Here is a 21,876-nt window from a genome sequence, read left to right as displayed (position 1 = left end):
CCACATCATCCTGCAAGGCGGAGTATGTGGCAGCAGCAAGCGGCGCTTGTCAAGGGGTCTGGCTCAGCAGATTGCTTGGGGAAATGACAGGGCAAGCTCCGGCCATGTTCGACCTTATGGTTGATAACCAGTCAGCTATCGCACTGAGCAAAAATCCGGTGCATCACGACCGGAGCAAGCATATTGATGTTAAGTATCACTTCATCAGGGAGTGCGTCGAGGAAGGAAGAGCTGACGTGAAGCACATTGGAACAACTGATCAACTTGCTGATCTTCTAACCAAGGCATTGGGGCGCACCAGATTTGTTGAGATGAGGAAGATGCTCGGTGTCGTTGAAGTGAAGACTGTGCAACAGGCTTAAGGGGGTGATTTGTTAGCAAATAATCGTGTTGAGCTGTTTGTTATCCTCTAGTTTTTTCTTAGCTAAAATAAAGGGCCATGCAGCGTGGAATCTGTTCCCGACTTGGCGTAGTTTCAGACTTTCAGTTAGTTTGTTTAGCTGAGCCGTCACAGGTGGATCGTGGGATGGCACGATTGTAAACGTGTGACGGCCACACCCTAGCGATCGGGAGGACGTGGGATGGCACGTCCGATCAGCCCGCTCGTGGACCGGGTATCTTGTAGTTTCTGTTCTGAAGCACTTGACTGAATAAGAAGAAAAAGGGAAAAGGCTGCAGAGGCCGAACGCAGCGCAAACACTCGTGTTCTTCTGAGAGAAAGAGTTCAGAGAACTGATCCTGCAACTACAGTGAAAGCTTTCCCTTTTTGTGTGTTCTCAGTGTAGAAGCATGTACTAGTATAAACTATGCATCTTTGGGATGTGTTTATCATCCTTGTCAGATAATATTACAACCTACAGTGATCTCCTTAGTTTGAATTATGCTTGATTTGAAGAAAGACAACATCGCTGCTCCATCATGAAGCTATGCACAAAGAAAATAGATTCCTCACATACAATTGCATCATAGTAAATAGTTTGCTAACACTTTATTGAAATCTGTCGAATTACTCCATAAGAAATAGAGTATGGTAAAAATAGTTTGGTAACACACAAAAATGAAACCACAAAACACGAATTGTCTTCATGCGATATTATTCCCTAGAAATTGCTAACGCGGAGAAGGACTGAAACTAGATGGCACGACTCAAAAGGGACTCCTGGACGTGTGTATGTCTTCAGTCTTGGTCCATCTTGGAGTCTTCGTCCATCTTGGCTGTTGCTTCAAGGTAGCGCTTCCTCAACTTGTTAAGTGGCGAGCTGACCAGCATAGCAGGTAGTTCCCTTCCGAATTTGTCAGTGTGAACCTATGCAAGAGGAAAAGTTAGTTCTGGTCAAACTGCTAGTGCATATAAATATGTTGTGTGCTTTTACCTGCTTGAACTCGTCAGTGTGCTCGTCTCCTGTCCAGGATTCCATGTTTTTAAGAACAAATAGCCCACATGAACAACTGCAACAAATAAAGATAATTGTTAGTGCGCTGTCCTACTAATTTAGTTTGAAAACAAAATTTGACATTTGTGTATGTACCCATCTGACTGTTGTGGGGTCTTCTTCACAAAAACTGGCCATTTTGACAGTAGTGAGTCAGGCCAGTTGCTATTTTGGGCCCCCTTCATTCTTAGAGATAGATTCACATGTGCTTCCATACCTAGCAGCTGCAAAACGGAGTGTCGAATATGATATTTTGTCATTGTCTAACAGTTAAATCATATAACAATTTAGTAATATCCATATTGCAACTCACGGTTTGGCGCAGTTCTAGGCGGTCTTCGTGATTGAGCATGGAGTCAAGGATCTGGATCGCCCTTTTGTGCGTGTTCACTACGGCCAAATACCAGTGCAGGTTCTGCAAATTCATAGGCAGGAATATCTAAAAAAAAATACAATTAGTTTTCGGCTTTCATATGTTTATGTTTTGTGTAGGGTGGTTCTTACCATCTCATGAGCAAGGTAATTGTCCCCTTGTTCTGTACCATATTTTCCAGACAGAACCTCCTTCTGCATGTTAGGAAGCCCATCACGCTTCAGAAGTTGGGTCTTGATTGATCTTTCGAGATAGACCCTTTCATCCTTCCTCACATCTTCAACTTTGCTGGCCCTAAGCAACTCGATGCCAGCATCAAGTAGCTATTTTATTTGAAAAAACACACACAATTAAGATTTCAATTTAAACCAACAATATGAATTTTTTTCTTTCAAATCAGAAAGTAAAGATACCTGTTCTCCCAACCACTTGTCACTTTCTCGGGTAACATTGTCGCTGGTTAAGACACTTAGATGCCTTTGCTCTAGATTTTTTTTCGAAAAGGGGTTTTTACCCCAGCCTCTGCACCAGAAAGATGCATACGGCTCATATTATTAAAAAGAAACCGCCAACAAAGTCTCCAAGTCTCGAAGTAAAAAATGAAACAAAACGCTCACAAGAGCCAAATCGAAAGCCACAACCGGCTGGTAAATAAAATAGGAGCACTACATGCCTATCCTATTACATGACCGTCATCCAAACCGGTTGAAAATAACCCGAGCTACCATCTCCCATCGGGTAGACGCAGTAGCCAAACGCCCCCTGGCCTCCGTCGAAGTGAGTAGCGACCACATACGAATCAAAGCCTTTGCTCTAGATAAACCTCATCAATGTGAACAAGCTCATCAAAAATGGGTGATTCATTTATATAATCTCTGATTTGGTGAACATCAAGCTCATCCTTGTTGCCTTCAGACACAAAGTTGTCATTTTTTACTTTAGTCTTCCTAGTATTTTTTGTTTTCGGTGCGTCGTAATACAGAAAATCATCTTTCTGAAAGATGTAGACTTCCTTCCTTCTTTACGGATTCTGTACCCAATTGAGTCTTCCTCGGCTACATCTTTAGCTACTTGGTTCATACGGACTGGCATCTTATCAGCGGTCTTCGCAACACTCTGTAACATGCAAGAGAGGTATTATATTGACAGAGAACTTGATTTGTAGCATGCAAGAGAGGTATTATATTTACAGAAAACAACTGGACTTGCAAATAATTAATTTCGTATGTGAGCTTACCTCAGATTTGTGGAAAAGGTTTGGGGATTCATCCTCGGCCGCTTTTACATCTTTACTGGTAGCTCCTTTCGTAGTGAACTTTTTGTCTGCATGCTTGGGGCTCTTAGCAGCACTCTGCAATATGCGGTGAGGTCTTAGATTTACACAACAACAACAACAACAACAACAACAACAACAACAACAAAGCCTTTAGTCCCAAACAAGTTAGGATAGACTAGAGGTGAAGCCCATAAGATCTCGCAACCAACTCATGGCTCTGGCACATGGATAGCAAGCTTTCACGCACCCCTGTTCATACTAGCTCTTTGTCGATACTCCAATCCTTCAGGCCTCTCTTAACGGACTCCTCCCATGTCAAATTCGGTCGACCCCGCCCTCTCTTGACATTCTCCGCACGCTTAAGCCGTCCGCTATGCACTGGAGCTTCTGGAGGCCTGCGCTGAATATGCCCAAAGCATCTCAAACGATGTTGGACAAGCTTCTCCTCAATTGGTGCTACCCCAACTCTATCTCGTATATCATCATTTCGGATTCGATTCTTCCTCGTATGGCCACACATCCATCTCAACATACGCATCTCCGCCACACCTAACTGTTGAACATGTCGCCTTTTAGTCGGCCAACACTCCACGCCATACAACATTGCGGGTCGAACCGCCGTCCTGTAGAACTTGCCTTTTAGCTTTGCCTTTTAGCTTTTGTGGCACTCTCTTGTCACAGAGAATGCCAGAAGCTTGGCGCCACTTCATCCATCCGGCTTTGATTCGATGGTTCACATCTTCATCAATACCCCCATCCTCCTGCAACATTGACCCCAAATATCGAAAGGTGTCCTTCCGAGGTACCACCTGGCCATCAAGGCTAACCTCCTCCTCCTCACACCTAGTAGTACTGAAACCATACATTATGTGCTCGGTTTTAGTTCTACTAAGCCTAAACCCTTTCGATTCCAAGGTTTGTCTCCATAACTCTAACTTCCTATTTACCCCCGTCCGACTATCGTCAACTAGCACCACATCATCCGCAAAGAGCATACACCATGGGATATCTCCTTGTATACCCCTTGTGACCTCATCCATCACCAATGCAAAAAGATAAGGGCTCAAAGCTAACCCCTGATGCAGTCCTATCGTAATCGGGAAGTCATCGGTGTCGACATCACTTGTTCGAATACTTGTCACAACATTATTGTACATGTCCTTGATGAGGGTAATGTACTTTGCTGGGACTTTGTGTTTCTCCAAGGCCCACCACATGACATTCCGCGGTATCTTATCATAGGCCTTCTCCAAGTCAATGAACACCATATGCAAGTCCTTCTTTTGCTCCCTATATCTCTCCATAAGTTGTCGTACCAAGAAAATGGCTTCCATGGTCGACCTCCCAGGCATGAAACCAAACTGATTTTTGGTCACACTTGTCATTCTTCTTAAGCGGTGCTCAATGACTCTCTCCCATAGCTTCATTGTATGGCTCATCAGCTTAATTCCACGGTAATTAGTACAACTCTGAACATCCCCCTTGTACTTGAAGATTGGTACTAATATACTCCGTCTTCATTCTTCTGGCATCTTGTTTGCCTGAAAAATGAGGTTGAAAAGCTTGGTTAGCCATACTATCGCTATGTCCCCGAGACCTTTCCACACCTCAATGGGGATACAATCAGGGCCCATCGCCTTGCCTCCTTTCATCCTTTTTAAAGCCTTCTTCACCTCAGACTCCTGGATGCGCCGCACAAAATGCATGCTGGTCTCATCAAAGGAGTCGTCCAGTTCAATGGTAGAACTCTCATTCTCCCCATTGAACAGCTTGTCGAAGTACTCCCGCCATCTATGCTTAATCTCTCCGTCCTTCACCAAGAGTTGGCCTGCTCCGTCCTTGATGCATTTGACTTGGCCAATATCCCTCGTCTTCCTCTCTCGGATCTTATCCATCTTATAGATGTCCCTTTCACCTTCCTTCGTGCCTAACCGTTGGTAGAGGTCCTCATATGCCCGACCCCTTGCTTCACCAACAGCTCGCTTTGCGGCCTTCTTCACCATATTGTACTTCTCTATGTTGTCTGCACTCCTATCCAGGTATAGGAGTCTGAAGCAATCTTTGTTCTCTTTAATCGCCTTCTGGACATCATCATTCCACCACCAGGTATCCTTATCTTCGCTTCTCCTTCCCCTGGACACTCCAAACTCGTCTGAGGCCACCTTACGAATGCAAGTCGCCATCTTCATCCACACATTGTCCGCATCCCCTCCTTCCTCCCAAGGGCCCTCCTTAATTACCCTCTCCTTGAACACCTGAGCTACCTCCCTCTTGAGCTTCCACCACTTCGTTCTAGCGACCTTGGCACGCTTATCCCGCTGGACACGAATCCGAAAGCGGAAGTCAGCAACCACCAGCTTATGCCGGGGTACAACACTCTCCCCAGGTATCATCTTACAGTCTAGGCACGCACGCCTATCTTCTCTTCTCGAGAGGATGAAATCAATCTGGCTAGAGTGTTGGCCACTACTAAAAGTCACCAGATGTGATTCTCTCTTTCTAAAGATTAATAAATTAATTAAAGATGTATATGTGCTTACCTGTAATTCAGGTGAAAGGTTCCTGAAGGTTGACTTTTGCTCCTTCCCTGAATTCTGAAATGCTGACGCATGTGTGGGTTTTGTTTTGTTAGAAATTCCATAACGATGGTCCTGCAAAAATAAAAGATCATGTGTCATTTTCAATATTTTAGTAGAAGGTATAAACACCGAAGACACTTACATTGTAGGGTGAGATGAAGTCCTCAAAACGAAAACCCAGACATCTCTGTTGATGCATAATGTCCTGCATGTTCAGATTTGCATGGCCAAACTGAATATAGGTTTCAGCATGGTGTTTTAGTAGCAATGGCTTAAGCTCCTTCACCAGGCCAATGAGTGTACCAAACATGGCCTAACAAAGTAAAGAGTAGGGAAAAGGTTAGATGCTTTACGATAAACTGCAGTAGGAAATAGTACACAAGAGATGAACATACCAATACTTCTTTGTTGGGCTCCTTCAGACCTGAAGGTAGACTTTCAGAGCAAGATGGCTCTTTTTGGGACTTGAAAGGCTCTTTCAGGTCGTCAACAACCTGCAATTGCATGAAAATTAATCATAATAGAAATGATTGAATGAAAAACATGTTTGAATTAGAACATGGCTCAAGTTACCTCTCCAACTCCGAAGCCATGTTTTTCGATGACCACTGCTACTACCTCCGTCCTGGTTTATAGGTCTCCTTTGTAGTTTTTGTCAAATTTTGACTAAAGATTTAACTAAGAAAATGTTAATGCATGTCAAGAAAAATTATCTAATTGGATTCATATTTGAACATAGTTTTCAAAAATATAATGTTTGGTGACATGCATGAACATTTTGTTAGTTTAATTATGGTCAAAATTTGGCACGAAATACAATGGGGACCAATGAACCCGGACGGAGGTAGTACCTTCTTGGCCTTCTCCTCTGTCCAGTCCGCATTAGTCGCTTCGACCGTTGACTGTAATCAATTGAGGTGGTGAAGTCTCCTAGTGCCACTCCAGATCCTCCACATATAGTTTAATGAAGACCTATGCTTGTCGTAGATGCGTAATGAAGATATTTAAGGTGGCCAGCTAGCAACCTAGCCCTAATACAGGTACGTTTCATATTATTAACTGTGGTATTGCATGGTCCCCATCAGTGATCACGGACCTCAGATGGTTCTGGTGCATCGCCTCCAAAAATGAATGGAGCAACCACTTATATGATGCCACGGTCTCGTCTGATACAATGCCGACCCCAAAGACAACTGTGCTGCAATGGTGGTTCAATCCAATGAATGGGAAAAATGGGAAGTTATATTTGTTTACACGGTACGTGCTGTCAAACACAACAACACCACCAAAGGCATCATATTCCAACCGGGACTGCGCGTCTGACCAAAAAAGGTTCTGCGGATGGCCTTCGCTGTCTGTGATGTACCTGTAAAAGAATTCAGAATCTCTCTCTTCCTGCGCCGCCATATAGTTCAGCATGTATTGGGCATCAAAACCTTCGATCCTTTGCTTCTTGTACTCAGCAACAAAATTATATAGGTCCCGAGACACACAGCCGACTTTGTCATACCCACCATGCTGCTTCTCCATTACGTCCATTATCTGATGTGTGCGTAGACCACCAATACCATACTCAATGCATCAGCCTTTTGAGGATCATTAAGTCCACGATGAGACCATAAGAAAGGTGTCTGGTCAGGCTTAGTGAATTCATGGTTATGCTGGTCCACAAAGTCCTTGACAAACCATTCACGGGTTTCCATATTGAGCTCGATTTGCAGTCGAGCGTCACATCCACAACAAGAGAGTGCCCTTGTTTCCTTTTCCGGTTGGACCTTTCAAAGTTTTTCAAGGACCTATATCCTTCTTTGCTGCACATGTACAACCTTTGGATTCTTATGCCTCCCTTGTTTTTCACATTGGCCTTCCTCACGCTAAACCCATTGGCTTTAGCATATCTGTTATAGAACTCGAAACCTTGTTTCTCGCTTGTGAATGTTTGACTAACCACCATGTAATATTCTTCAATTTCCTCTATGCTGACGTGGTGAGCATCCATGTTGTGTAACTGCCATCCACAAAAAAACTGAATAATGTTATTTAGGCATCTCCAGTGCCAAACTACATCATAAAAAATGTAAATCACTTCTTCTACATGACAACCAACACAAAAATGTGAACCCTAATTGCATGTATCCTAAAGATGTGAATTAACTTTCCCTGTACTGTAGGCAAACAATATAAACTTTGTGATTCCGCCAAGCAAATTCAGTAATATGTGGCTACTAAGTTTTTGATTGAGAGTTGGTCATGTTCAAGCATTACCTTTCTGCAGGCCGACCAGCAGTGGTAGAGACGGACGGACAGGCGGGGCCAACGGTGACAGCTGATTAGCGGGCGGTGGTGCAACGGCAAGTGGCGGCCACAGCTCCTGTTAGAGGCAGACGGAACGGACGGGCAGGAAGGTTCCGGACGTGGAAGGCACGGCAGCCGCAAGCGGCGGCGAGAGCCACGGGTCGGCTGCGGTGGACGAAATGGACGGGCAAGAAGGATAGGAGGCGGACGGCGCGGCAGCGACAAATGGTGGCGAAAGCGACGAGTGGGCTGTGGTGGCCGGAACAGACGGGCAGGAAGGATCCCGAGGCGGACGGCGCGGCAGGGGCGGGCGGCGGCGAGAGAGCGGCAATTCGGGCTTGGGTGACGAGAATGCAGGTGTAGGGGCCGACTCAGTCGGGACTTTTAGTTGATTATTAAACTTTTTATCGGACTAAACTGCCCTTGGGCTAAGAGAAAAAAATCTAATATAAAGTGCCTAAATTACCCTTCAAATCAACGGTGGATCTGTTCAAATACTAGTCTCTCCCGTGACTAGTAATTTGCACCGTAAAACCCCTCTCAATTTAACACATCCCGTTGCCGACCTTGACCCGCAAGTCTCCCGCTAGGAAATAGGGAAACGTTTCAGAACGGCGCGTCGGCCGAACATTTGGCCGGTCGCGCACGACCAGTGCGATCTACTTTTATCATACGGCAGGCTTCTCGCGTGGTGAGATGCGTGGTGACCGGGTCCACCAACTGCTCGCCATCAAACCAACTGCTCGTCATCAACGCCCTGTGCGGCTGCACTGCTTCATCTCTCTCTCTCATCTCGCGGGCTGGCCGGCCGCATCTCCAGTCCTCACCCACGCCGGCTGTCCAAGTCGCCGGTCCCCGCCCATGCCGGCCGTCCTCGTCGCTGTTCGCCGCCATCGCTGGCCATCCTCGTTGTCGTTCATGCACCCACACAACCTGCTGTTTTGCAGCTCTCGACGCGACGGTCGTAGCTCCGGTGGAGCTGCAGCTCACCGGCGGGCTTGCCGCCGCTCATGTCCGTGAGTCGCTGCTTGTCGCATAGATCCCTCGCCGTTGCAACATCTCGCTCACCCCGTTCCAGCAAATATGAGCATCGCTTCCAGCAAAAAACGCATTGTCGTGCGATGCAGCAAATCACGATTGCGGTTGTAGCTATACGGCACGTGGTGGTAGCAATTTTCAATGCCGGTTGTAGCATATAGCATAAATCCACGAGGCCGTCCTCGCGCGAATGTTGCTTGGAGCAGGGCTGCCCATCCTCGCCGCCCGCGATCACCACGCTCACCAGCCATGGCTGTATCAAAAAAGGAAGCTGGTAGTAGCAAAGAAAACGAAATTGGTTGTAGCAAAAACAAAATCACCGTGCGCGGTCACCACGCTCGCCGGTTGCAGCTTTCGTGAACATGGACGAAGCTTTTTCAATGTACAGTTGTAACATTTGTCAACATATGTCGTCGTTGGATGTAGTTTTTGGTGTGAAAAGGTTGCAGCTTTGTATGAACGTGGATGTAGCCTTTATCGGGTACGGTTGTAACAAACGATGACGACCACGTTTCTGGCTACAGCTCTGGTTCCAACAAAAAACATCATCGGATGCAACATCTCTAATAGCCGGTTCCAGCATTTTCCAAATATGTTTCCAGCATTCACATCGACGGTTCGAGAAAAATCCATGGCCGGGAAGCATCGGCGGCGCGATGGTGGTTTTACAGCGTGTTGGTCACCGTCGCCAACGCCGGTGATCTCCCGCGATGCAGCAAAACGTGCGTGGGGAGGGTGGGGGTTGTGGCGCCCGATGAGAGACACATGGGAGACGTCGACCGCCGGCGAGGGCGGCGACCACCGGCGAGGGCGGCGACCACCGGCGAGGGCGACGACCGGCAGCGAAGCTGCGGCGAGGCGGCGAATTACGGCGGGGGTCGACGGTGCTGGTCGTAGCCTCCTGTCTCTTCGTCTATGCGGTGCTGCAATTTCTTGAGGAAGGCCATGGAGAAGAAGGACGAACGGTAAAAGGCATATCGGACGACTAGATTCCTGGGGTCGTACGATCCTGGTTGGACCGGCCGAACGATTCGGCCGGCGCACCGGCGTCTATTGGTACCCATCCTCTCGTTCCGGGAAACCGGACATGCAAAGAGAATGGAGTTGGTGGCTACCTTTACCATTTTTCAATTTAAGAACAAGTGACCTTTACAACACATTTCTTTTAAGAACATGCTACCTTTATCATAAGTTATTTAGGAGAACCTTTACCACATATGTGGACAACAATTTTGTACCCCATCCACAGGCATGAACGCCTCACCCCCATTTTACAATTTAAGAACAAGTTATCTTTACCACACTTTTTTCTAAGAACAGGCTACCTTTACCACATTTTTTTAGGGAAACCTTTACCGTATATGTGGACGACAATTTTGAACGCCATCCACAGGCATGAAGGCCTCACCCACTCCTTGGCCCAACACAACCCACACAATGCACACATCTGCCAAACATAAACTCATCCACCGACGTCCTTCATCATGGGCGCCCCTATATCTCAAGGAACCCTCGCTGAAGGCAAGGGCGGATTGGGCTGGCCCAGGCACGCGAGAGGCCACAGCCTCGTTTTTTTTTTACGTTTTTTGTGTTCGTTTTTTCTTTATTTTTTACTTTTGTTATATAATCTTTACACCTATAGAAGACTCAGTTGGTGGTGACGGTGTGTCTGTCATCTGTCATTTCTGACCATTAGATCTGCATCTAACGACTGTGAGGTAAGTTCTGGCCTTTTTGCAACAATAGGCCACTTTTCTACTCCAATTTGCAGAAAACCCCTTAGTATCTTGAAACCAACCACATCCCTCCCTCACATCATCAAAACAAGCCGAGGAATATATTTTGAGTGAAACATAATATATTTTTTGTGATATATGTATATCAAAACTAGAGTGTTTTTTTCAAGTTTAGTACCATATGGTAGTATATGAGACATATGGGGTAACTACCACCGGGTGGTAGGATGGATTTTCCCTATATATATATATATATATATATATATATATATATATATATATATATATATATATATATATATATATATATATACCGCAGTGTAGTTACACCCATTTTTATTTTGTACGTTTTAGGTAGTATCTACCATACCGCAGTGTATGTATGTGTAGTATGTAGTATGTAAGAATATTTAGGTAGTATATGTACTATTTTTTAAGTAGTACATAGTATATTTTTAGCATACTTCTTTTTACATACAAATATGTACCTATTTTCACAAATATGATAAAAACATGGGCTCACATGCAATTTTTTCACATAACTCGGTTTGGAGTATCTTAAATATAGTATATGAACATACTAAAAATGATAAAGTAGTATATATATTACCACATAGTAGTATATGAGAAATTATATATATATATATATATATATATATATATATATATATATATATAGGGAAAATCTATCCTACCACCTAGGGGTAGTTACCCCACATGTCTCAAATACTACCATGTGTTAGTATATATACTACTTTATTATTTTTAGTATGTTCATACACTATATTTAAGATACTTGAAAGTGAGTTACATGAAAAAATTGCAAGTTAGCCCATAGTTTTTATTATATTTATGAAATACATACATATTTGTATGTAAAAAAGAGCATACTCAAAATACGATACATGCTACCTAAAAAATGTGATACATACTAACCAAATATTATTATATACTACATACTACGCGTACATACTCTCGGTTTTGACAGATACTACATACAATATACAAAACGGAAATGGTGGTAACTACCATGGGTGGTAGGAAACATATATATATATATATATATATATATATATATATATATAGGGAAAATAGATGCTACCACTAGGTGGTAGTTACCTCTATCTTTACTGCCGTCCGATTGCTTTTAGATCCGAGCGTTCCTTATCGGGTCACGATGGAGAAAAACTGGATTTTATTTGCTCGACGTTAGTTAGTTGACCTCTCAATTTTCTTGGCTCATCCATTCGTTTTGGTCGTCTCTATATTATGATTAGATCAGAACGATGCATCAGTGCACCGGCGAGTCAACGAATGACGCGAAAAGAAAGGTATGCATGATGTTCTAGTCGATTTGCATGCAGCATCCTAATTGATTTTTTTGTTGGTCTTGTTGAATTCCGACGTCGCTCAGGTCGCTCTTCGGTCGTCCGCCATGGCATGTCTTGCATCGACGTAGCCATCAGATGCCTACAGCTGCAGCCCCCGTCGTGATCGTCCGCCAACGTGTGGCGCCTACCAAAGTTGCCGCCACCATCGACGTCCGCGACCTTGCGGCACCTGCCGCCACCGTGGAATATTGAATCGACCTCGTCTCCTATCCCGTTGCATGCATGTGTGTATAAGTATGTCTATCTAATCCCTTCGTAAAATCAATTTGGAGATTTGGATGCTTTTCATTTTCCCTCATGCTGTATGCAGATCCATATGCTGGCCGAGCACACGTCGCCTTCACTAAGAAACAGATCGAATGCATTATGGTACAGCCGACCGCCCAACCGCACCTCCGTCCCAAAACAGATCTCCCTTCCGACGCTGCAGACCATGCAATTCTTTAGCCATCATCACCATATTGATCACTGGCTTCCACCACGATGATACAGGTCGTTCAACTTGACGATGAGCAGCAAGCCAGCAACAGCAAGGCGTCCCTCAGAATGTATATGTATTCACATCTTTTTGTTTTTGCGGGAAAAAAGACTTTGTTCTTGCTTCGATGCGTATAAACGTATCTCCCCTTATGCAACGGGTGATGTAATATGTCACATCCATGTACAAGCTGGTATACTTAACACTGAAATGCATTAACTATGGTTATAGTATATACTTCCTTGAGGTTCCCTTAAGAAAAAACATATACTTCCTTGCAGTTTTCCTTGTATATTCTGCCTAGCTACTTTTCCATCGGAAAATTAGTCTATCCTATACCATGTAAAAATTATATTACACACATACATACATACTCGTATAAGAGTATACCCTATGGTTATGCTTCTGTGGTCTTCCAAAACAGATTATTTCACATGCCTATAAATCATATGCACATGACGATATATGGGCATACAAATTAAATGAACATATGCCACTGTAAGTATATATAGATACTGCTTTTTGTAACAGGAAGTATGCATATACACCAAAATACACGTTTTTCAACTATATATACTCGTCCGCACATACGATATACTCCTTTCAATTCCACACTATGTACTCCATACTACATACTACCATACTGTATATACCCCTTTCAATTCCGCTGTGTACTCCATACTACATACTACCATACTGTATACTCCTTTTAACTTCACACCGTGCATATACTCGATGCTACAAACTATATATTCATAGCTCCCAAATATACTTTTTTTCAAACTCCATGATATACTATTTTCGAAACAATATACTACATGCTGTTTTTCCAAACAATATACTATATACTAGTATTTTCCAAACCATGTAGTTCTACTTACTCGAGCCAGAAGTATACAAGTGATTCCTCAAAAAAGAAAAATACAAGAGATGTTTGGGCCAGCACGTTCAACTTATAAAAAGATCTTATCTGTTCATGGTGTTTCGTTCGGCCGGCCAAGGAAGTAGCAGGTTGTTGAACAAACTCTCATCATTTATTTAATTATTTAATTAGATGTTTGTTAGCTGGCGGCTATTGGATTCTTTCTCATCCACCAACCCGTTTGGCTTAGGATAAGAAGTGACACGTGGAGGACAGACGGCTAGGGGGTAACTACCATTGTTTGTAGATAAAATTTGTCCTATATATATATATATATATATATATATATATATATATATATATATATATATATATATATATATATATATAACACTGTACAAAAAATATTAACGAAGCATTTGAAAACTGTTAAATGTGTATAGAGAAAGTATTTATCACGTATACGAAAAATGTTAAAAACCTGTATGAAAATAATTAATCTTGTATTTTTTAACATCTTAACCGAGAATTTGAAAAGGTGTTAAACATGCATTTGAAAAATGTTAATCAAGCATTTGAAAAAATGTTAAACGTGTACAGAAAAAAATGTTGACCATGTATTTAAAGATTGATGATTTTTTCTGATCATGTATATAAAAATGTTATTCAAGCATTTGAAAAAAAAACTGTTAAACAAGTATTTGAAAACTGTCAATCAAGCATTTGAAAAATGATTAATCTATATAGAAAAAAATGTTTTACCATTTATTAAGAAAATGATATTTTTTTTGATCATGTGTGTAAAAAATGTTAATCAAGCCCCTCTGGAAAATGCTAAATGTGTATGGAAAAAATGTTTATCTTGTATTAAAAAATGATGTTTTTTTGATCATGTATATAAAAATGTTAATCAAGCATTTGAAAAAGTGTTGAACAAGTATGTGAAAAATCTTAATTAAGAATTTGAAAATTTTCAAATGTGTTGAGAAAAAATGTTGACCATGTGCGTAAAAAAATGTTAATATTGCACTTAAAAAGTGTTAATCAAGCATTTGAAAAAGTTAAACATGCATAGAAAAAAATATTGACCATGTATTAGAAAACGTTAATGTTGTATTTTAAAAATGTTAATTAAGCATTTGAAGTTTTTAAAAACTATGTATAGGAATAATGTTGACCAAATATTAAAGAAACTAATCATGTATTTGAAAAATGTTACTCCAGCATTTAAAAAAATATTGAAAATGTGTATATAAATGTAGATCATGTATTAAGAAAATTAAATTTGTCTTGCAAAAGTGTTAAACATGCATTAGAAAAATGTTGTTGACATATACAAAAAATGTAGAATGAAAACCAAAAGAAACAAAGAAAATGAAAAAAATGAAAACCAAATAAAAATAAAAAACGGAAAACAAATGAAAATAGAATTAAAAAACTAAAAACCTGGAAAAGAAAAAAGAAAGAAAAAAAAGAAAACGTTAAAAACAATAAAATAGGCTCTACTCGCTTCAAGTAGGTGGCGCCCCTGTTACTTAACAAGAATAGTAGGTGGGCGCGGTGGCTAAGCCACGCTCGCTACCTTCCTGGACCTCCAGGGATTGATCCCTCATGCTCTCCTCTCCCTTCCCTTTTTTCTTTAACTATGCGCCAATGTGCCGGCCCAATTACTGTAACCCTTCAGCGAGACATCCTACCGTCTCGCTGAATGCGAGATATAGTTGTTAGGTTTCATCATCTTTTTTTGTGAGGTTACATCGAGATTCCGAGACCAACGAACGACCACTATTGCAACCTAAACAAGTAGTTGACACGATGTTGTCGTCGCTCCCCTACCGGAGCCAGCTTGACCTTATCGATAACAGTGGGAAGTCTCCCTACACGTACCCCTAAGGACCAGGGTCTTGGAGCCATAGTCATCGCTGTTGTACCCTTGCATACATCCGAAGCACCTGACACCAAATCTCGTCACATGACGAGAAACCCTGACCCTATTGTCCCAAGGAGATGGTAGGAATTTACATGGGAGCTCCATCAACTATACATCTAGCTGGACGAACTCGAGGAGGATCGAAGCCTGGAAGACAAACTCAAAGAAGAAGCGTGGCCATTCGTCCGAGCGCCACATGTGCGGGGACTAAAAAAAACCTAACCTAAACTACTATCCGGAGCAGAGGCATCGGGATTTCCCTCCCACCACCGGCCATCGGAGTGGCAGACAGAGGGGAGACGAATGCACGGGGTCGCCGGTGAAACATGATGGGGAGAGTTTGCCCTAGCCGCCTAGGGTTAGGGGTGGAAAACGAGAGGCGACCTTCATCTTCCTTTTGACCACAGTTGCAAACTACAATACGAGCCTATTTCTAACGTAGCTTGTTAAAAGGATTAAATTTATCTTTGAAGGTGTAGAGTCTAATGTTTCCATCCTTGGAATTACTCACGTCCACACGTGTGGCATATTAGACATCCGCCCACATATCATGTGGCGTCAGCAGGAGGTAGCCCACAAGGGTCATGTGTGGGCGAACATTAGAGCTACTCACACGTGTGGGGTGTAGCCACTTCGTGCCACACACCCAAGAAACTACTATTCATCCTCACCCCGCGTGTGTGGCATGAAGCAAATCTGCCCACACATCCTGGCGCGCCCGTGGGATGGCACTTTAGTTACCCCGGGGGATGGCAACTTTACTCACCCGGAATGGCAAATGTAGTTGCCATGTCTAAGTAACGGTAGTTGCCATGTCTAAGTAACAGTAGTTGCCGCGTGTATTCAAACCATAGTTGCCATGTATGATAAACTACTTGCCCTACGTGATCAAACAATAGTTGCCATGTGTGATTAACTAGTTGCCACATGTGGTCCAATCATAGTTGCCATGTATGGTTAATCACAATTGCCATGTGTGTTTACCAAGTTGCCACATACGCACAACTGCAGTTGCCATCTAGCAACGAATCATAGTTGCCATGTGTGTTTACCTAGTTGCCACGTACGCTCAACTACAGTTGCCATCTAACAACGTACGAGCGTCGTGTGGGCGAAGAGCAATTCGCCGACACGCGCGTGGACTACATGGTGACTGTGTGGGCAGAAACTGGTTCACCCACACGGCGCAGCTGGCAACCGCGTGTTGTGGATCGTGTGGGTGAACTCTTTAACGCCCACACACACGATGATGCCCACATGGCACTGAAAATCTAACAGATTTCTTTAGGATTCATGCAAAACAGAATCAACGTGTATCAACGCATGTGGGCAAAGTGCAAACATGCCACACGTGTGGGCGTTAATATTTCCGTATATCTAATGCAATAAAAGAAAGCAATTTAAAAATACTAAAGAAAATTATAACATATCTTATATTGTAAATGGACCTCACAAAAGCAGAGGTGTGGTTGAATATGAAATTTAGTCGCACACATTAGTAGAAATAATAAAATCTCTTACATTTACTTTATATGTCTTTATATGATCTTGAAATATAAAATTAAATGCGCAGCAAATTTAATGCAGATTTTTCCTAGATATATAGCTCTTGTATCTTGGAACAAATCAAAAGTAAATGTCTTTACTTCTTAATTAGTACAGTTAATTTCAAATATTGCATGAGTGACTGAACCTTGATCAGGAGCCTTTAAATAGTGGGTTTCCCTTCCCCACCAACGCAAATCAAATTCACTTTTGTGAGCTTTAGGGCGTGTTCGGTAGTTCACCACAGCTGCAAAATCCTCAACTCCGTCGCCCAGATCTAGCAGCCAGCTTCCAACCTAAACTCCAGGAGTGAGCGACCCTTTCAGTGCTGCAGCTTCTCGTTGCGAGCGATTGACGAGGTAAGCAGGCCAGAAAGTGTTTGCTCGGGGATGGGTGGTCGGGGACGGAGGAGATGGTTCGCAACGGCAGTGAACGACCGGCGATGGAGAGCGCGGCTGCCGGCGCTGAAGGTGCAGACCGGCGGTGGAGAGCGCGGCCGCCGGCGCTGTCGATGCAGAGCAGCAGATGAGGGTGAGCAGGGCGGGGATGGGTGGTGGGGGACGAAGGAGACGGTTTGCGACGGCGGCGGACGACCGACGGTGGAGAGCGGCCGCCGGCGCTGAAGGTGCGAAGTGGCAATGGAGAGCGCGGGCGCCGGCGCTGTCGGTGCAGAGCGGCGGCTAGGGTTGGGGGAAGGGGAAAAGGAGCCGTGGGTGTGGTGGAGTGGCCTCGAGGGAACGATTGGTGCAGTCCATCGATCACTTGGCGGTGGCATACGCCCGTAATTGTTGCTGAATCCAGCTTCCCAGTTTCCATGGAGCCAGGTATTTCCAGCTCCGCGACTCCGTTGATTTTGCACGTAGCATCGAGCCAGCTTCTCAGTCAAATAACCAGGAGTTGAACCGTTCGGCACGACTCCAAGGCTGGAGTCGAGGAGTTGAGTAGCCAGAGGGCTACCGAACACGCCCTTAATAGTGAAAAAGCGGCAATGGCACTAGGTAGAAGCATGAGCAGCACTGGCGCCGTTGCTCTTGGGTTGGTGCTAACCCTGTGCTTCGCAACCAGTGGTTTTAGCAAGACGGAGTGGATAGTCGGAGGTCAAAAGGGATGGACCTTTGGTGTTCATGGCTGGGAGAGGAACAAGACCTTCTACCCTGGTGACGTGCTTGGTGAGTATGGTAGATAATCGTTAATTTTGATGCACATGAATGTTTGTTTCAAAGTATGAAATGTTATATTATACTCCCTCCGTTCCTAAATATAAGTCTTTTTAGACATTTCAAATGGACTACGACATACGGATGTATGTAGATATATTTTAGAGTGTAGATTCACTCATTTTGCTCCGTATGTAGTCACTTGTTGGATTCTCTAAAAAGACTTATATTTAGGAAAGGAGAGAGTATGTTTCACGTGATGGAAATAATTTGTATCACCATAGCATCTGGAGTCCTAGCCATGATATCGATCTTGTTCTAGATCATTGCGTAATTGAAATTTTAGTTACAGGAGAGACTGTTAGACGAACGATGCATTAGAGCACATGACACACTAATCAATAGGCCCTTGTTATAAGATCCATACACTTGTTCTTTAATTAGTAGGCCCTGGTTTAATGCTAAGCAATAACGAGTGTATATATGGAACTGACCATGTTTCCATTGATGCAGTGTTCAAGTATAATCCGAAGATGCATAACGCGATGATAGTGAATAAAGATTTTTTTTTGACTGGAAATAGGGATCTTTATTGCATGATAGAAATTCTGTTACAAACAGCCATAAGGCTTGCAGCTATAAAGGATGGAGCAGACTCCAACCAACAATCTGAAACCGATAAAGCAGTGGCATGTTTAGCACATAGGTCAGCTCCAACATTGGCTTCCCTATTGACGTGCCGAACCGAAAAAAAAGCAAACTCCATGGCTCTTCCCTTAATTTCATCGAAGATAGACGTCACAACCGATCTGAGGTTGTGATGCGAGTTTCAGAGATTCACGACCTCTAGGCAATCAGCCTCCATTACCACATGCGAGTAGCCCCTCAACTGTGCAAATAAGACACCTTCTCACATGGCCAAAACTTCAGCAATGGTTCTGTCGGGGACGATACATATACCTCTGGCTACGACAAGCTCGAGCTCAGTAGCCAAGGCCCGATGTACGCCATCAGCAGCAAACCTGGAGACTGTGAGGGTGGAATGAAGCTTGAAGTTCACATCACAACGCATAGATGATCCATCTATAGGCTGTCTACTTGATATGCCTGTCTTTTTTTTAATTATATTCCTCAAATAATGGAAGGAAATCCAAATTATGTGCATGCTCTTTGCCGATCCGTTGTAAGACATCTCTAAAATTGAGCCGGCACCGCAGGTTGTGCGTGTATTTCTTGTTTTGGCAAGTGGGCAATTATTCCGAAAGCATAATATATGTCACCAAAATAATTATGAATCCAGTAACTGAAGGTGAAGCCCGTTTTGCCTTGTCCAAGGAGCTAGAAGAGGTTGACGGATCGTGCGATAGAGATTAATCTTATAGCTTCTAATACTGCTCCTTGTTAGCGCCATAATGATATTCCACCTGGCTACCTCGGACTCGAAGAGAGCAAAAAAAAGCATGGCGGGTTCCCCCCGCCGCCGCCTCCGCCCTAGCCGCCGCCGGCCGCCGGCGCATGCACCTCAGACCGTCCCGCCCCCCTCTCCCCCTCCCCTCCACCGGCCCCCGTTCGCTCGCTCGCCCCCCCTCCCCTCACGGGCGGCGGGCGAACCCCTCTTCTCCCCTCTCCTCCGCCCCTCCCGTCCATCTCCTCCCTCCCCCCGTCGCCGGCTTGGTCCGCCGGGCCCTGCCCGCGCGGCGCGGGAGGCGGTGGGCTGTTCCTTCCCCGCGCGCGTGTTGGGGGGCGTGGCGGCCTCCTGACGGCAGCGGTGCTGCTCGGCCGGCAGCGGTGTGACTCTGCGGCGGCGATCCCGTGGGCCACGGGTGCCCTTGGCGCGGCGGCGCGACCGTTGGTCGCGGGTGGCGCTGGCGGCTGGTGGTGCCCGCTCGGCCCAGATCTGGGCCATATAGGGCCCGATCTAGGCTGGTGCGGGTCGGCGGCTCGGCGCGGCGGTGTTGCTCCCTGGTGGTGGCGAGGCGTCGGTGGTCTACGGGTGGTGCTGGCTTCGTTGGCCGGTGTGCTGCAGCGTGGGGATAGGTACTGTCCAGAACCACATGGGTCCGGCCGGGCCGTTGGGGCCTGGCAAGTCCTTGTTGCCGTGTCCTGTCTGCTCCGCGAGAGCGATGGAGGTTGTCCCCTCCCGCCGGTCGAGTTGCGGCTGCCCCCGTGGCCGTTATCTCCTTTCCCTCCCCCCAAGTCTCACGTTGGCGGCCCCAGTGAGACGGCGATGTTGGTTCGGTGACCGTGGTGGCACAGCCTGGTTGGCGGCAGATTGGGTGGTGCATTTCGGAGGTCCAGGGTAGTGGTGTTTGTCTGGGTCGGGAGAAATCCCTGGCGGCTCGTCCGGCTCCGACTTGGTGACGCCCGCGGGCGCCGCCGGACCTTCCCGAAGGGCGTCGGGTATACCCGTTCCCCACTGCCCTCCGCGTACCGGGGAAACCCTAGGACTTGTTCGGCAACAGCGACGGCGTCGTCGCATTCCTTCTTGAAGGTGTTGCTTGGTACGCGACGCTCTGGAATGCTAGGAACGCGATGGTACTTTCCCGGAGGGTGCAGCGGTTGCCGGTCTTCGTCGCTTAGTTGATCTGCCGGTGTCGGCATTGTTTCTCTTTTCTTTCTCTTGTTTTCCTTTTGGGCTTGTTTGTGCTGCGGCCCCAGTGAGTTGGATGTATCGGTTGGATGCTTTATAATCTAAAGCGAGGGGAAACCCTTTATCGGAAAAGAGGTGCATATTCCCTCCGTTCAAAAATAATCAAAATTCTAGGTTTGTTCTAAATCAAACTTGCTTAGGTTCAACCAACTCTATGATGAAAATATATTTAATAGAAGAAATTTCATAGTACTAATTTGGTTTTAGATGTTTCTATGGACTTGATCAAACTAATACAAGTTTGTTAGAATTAACTCCAAATTTTTTTGGAAGAGAGGCCGTACATCACTGTTGAGGATGACAGGACAAAGCCTAGTCTCAACTAGTAAATTCATGAACTCTTGACCCAATAAATTTCTCTTCTTGGTCTATGTGCAGGTGATGGAATCCTGTAGGGCCATAGTGATTGCTAGTGAACACCCATCAATCAGGCTCTGTGACGAGACTAAGGCCCTGTTTGATTACAGGGATTAGACTAAAAAAAAGCTTCTTTTAGTCCTTATGTAATCAAACAGGTGAGACTTTTTTTATATGGACTAGAAAAAGACTCTACTGAAGGATCTTTTTTTTAGTCCCTGGGACTAAAAAAAATCTAGTCCCTAGCAACCAAACACCCCCTCACTCGGCACTCAACATTCTCGGTCCTAGTGTCTAATACTCTAATTTAGTTTACCATGTGGGGATTGGCTATGTGCCAATCGACTGAATTCAGAGGGAATGGTCAGTCGACAGAAAAAAAAAACACAAGAACAGAGGGAACTCAGATCGACTGAGCCTAAAAAAAGAGTTAGTCGATTCCTTTCACGTCACCAGCCCACAAATCTGGGCTTTCTGTACTCTCTGTTTTCATCTTCTGGGCCATCTACTTCAGTTTTCTTAGCCTCACCCGCAACCCGTTAACAACTCGACCGGCACTTCTACCCTCCACCTTCCTTCTTACACCTTTCACGATATTGGGGAGAACCCTAACCTAGTCATGTATGAGTACGGTAATACTCATACGTATGTAAGCCCTAACCTAATCATTCATACCTGACAGCAAAGTTCAGTATAAAAAATGCATACGCTCAAAGTAAAAAAACAAAACCTAATTGTGAAGATAAACAAGAAAAACCTAAAAAAATCGCATGACC

At 44.6% G+C, this 21,876-nt stretch overlaps 1 protein-coding gene and 1 long non-coding RNA gene across 2 annotated transcripts; both read left to right on the top strand.

Moving 5' to 3' along the window:
- The first annotated feature begins 11,958 nt into the window (after positions 1 to 11,958).
- Positions 11,959 to 12,836, top strand: LOC123083072 (uncharacterized). Its single transcript, XR_006439202.1, has 3 exons — positions 11,959 to 12,061; positions 12,145 to 12,355; positions 12,432 to 12,836. It is a non-coding gene; the product is annotated as an uncharacterized lncRNA (long non-coding RNA).
- Positions 12,837 to 17,924: 5,088 nt separating this feature from the next.
- Positions 17,925 to 19,552, top strand: LOC123083071 (basic blue protein-like). The gene is made up of 3 exons (XM_044505210.1): positions 17,925 to 18,105; positions 18,607 to 18,703; positions 19,024 to 19,552. Exons 1-3 carry the CDS (start codon positions 17,925 to 17,927, stop codon positions 19,169 to 19,171), a joined length of 426 nt encoding a protein of 141 aa, XP_044361145.1. The 3' UTR covers positions 19,172 to 19,552.
- Positions 19,553 to 21,876: the final 2,324 nt, after the last annotated feature.

The sequence above is a fragment of the Triticum aestivum genome, chromosome 4A, assembly GCF_018294505.1.
Source record: "Triticum aestivum cultivar Chinese Spring chromosome 4A, IWGSC CS RefSeq v2.1, whole genome shotgun sequence".
Classification (NCBI taxonomy): Eukaryota; Viridiplantae; Streptophyta; class Magnoliopsida; order Poales; family Poaceae; genus Triticum; species Triticum aestivum.
The sequence above is the reverse complement of the archived record's forward strand: the minus strand, read 5'-3'. Positions and strand labels throughout refer to the sequence as shown.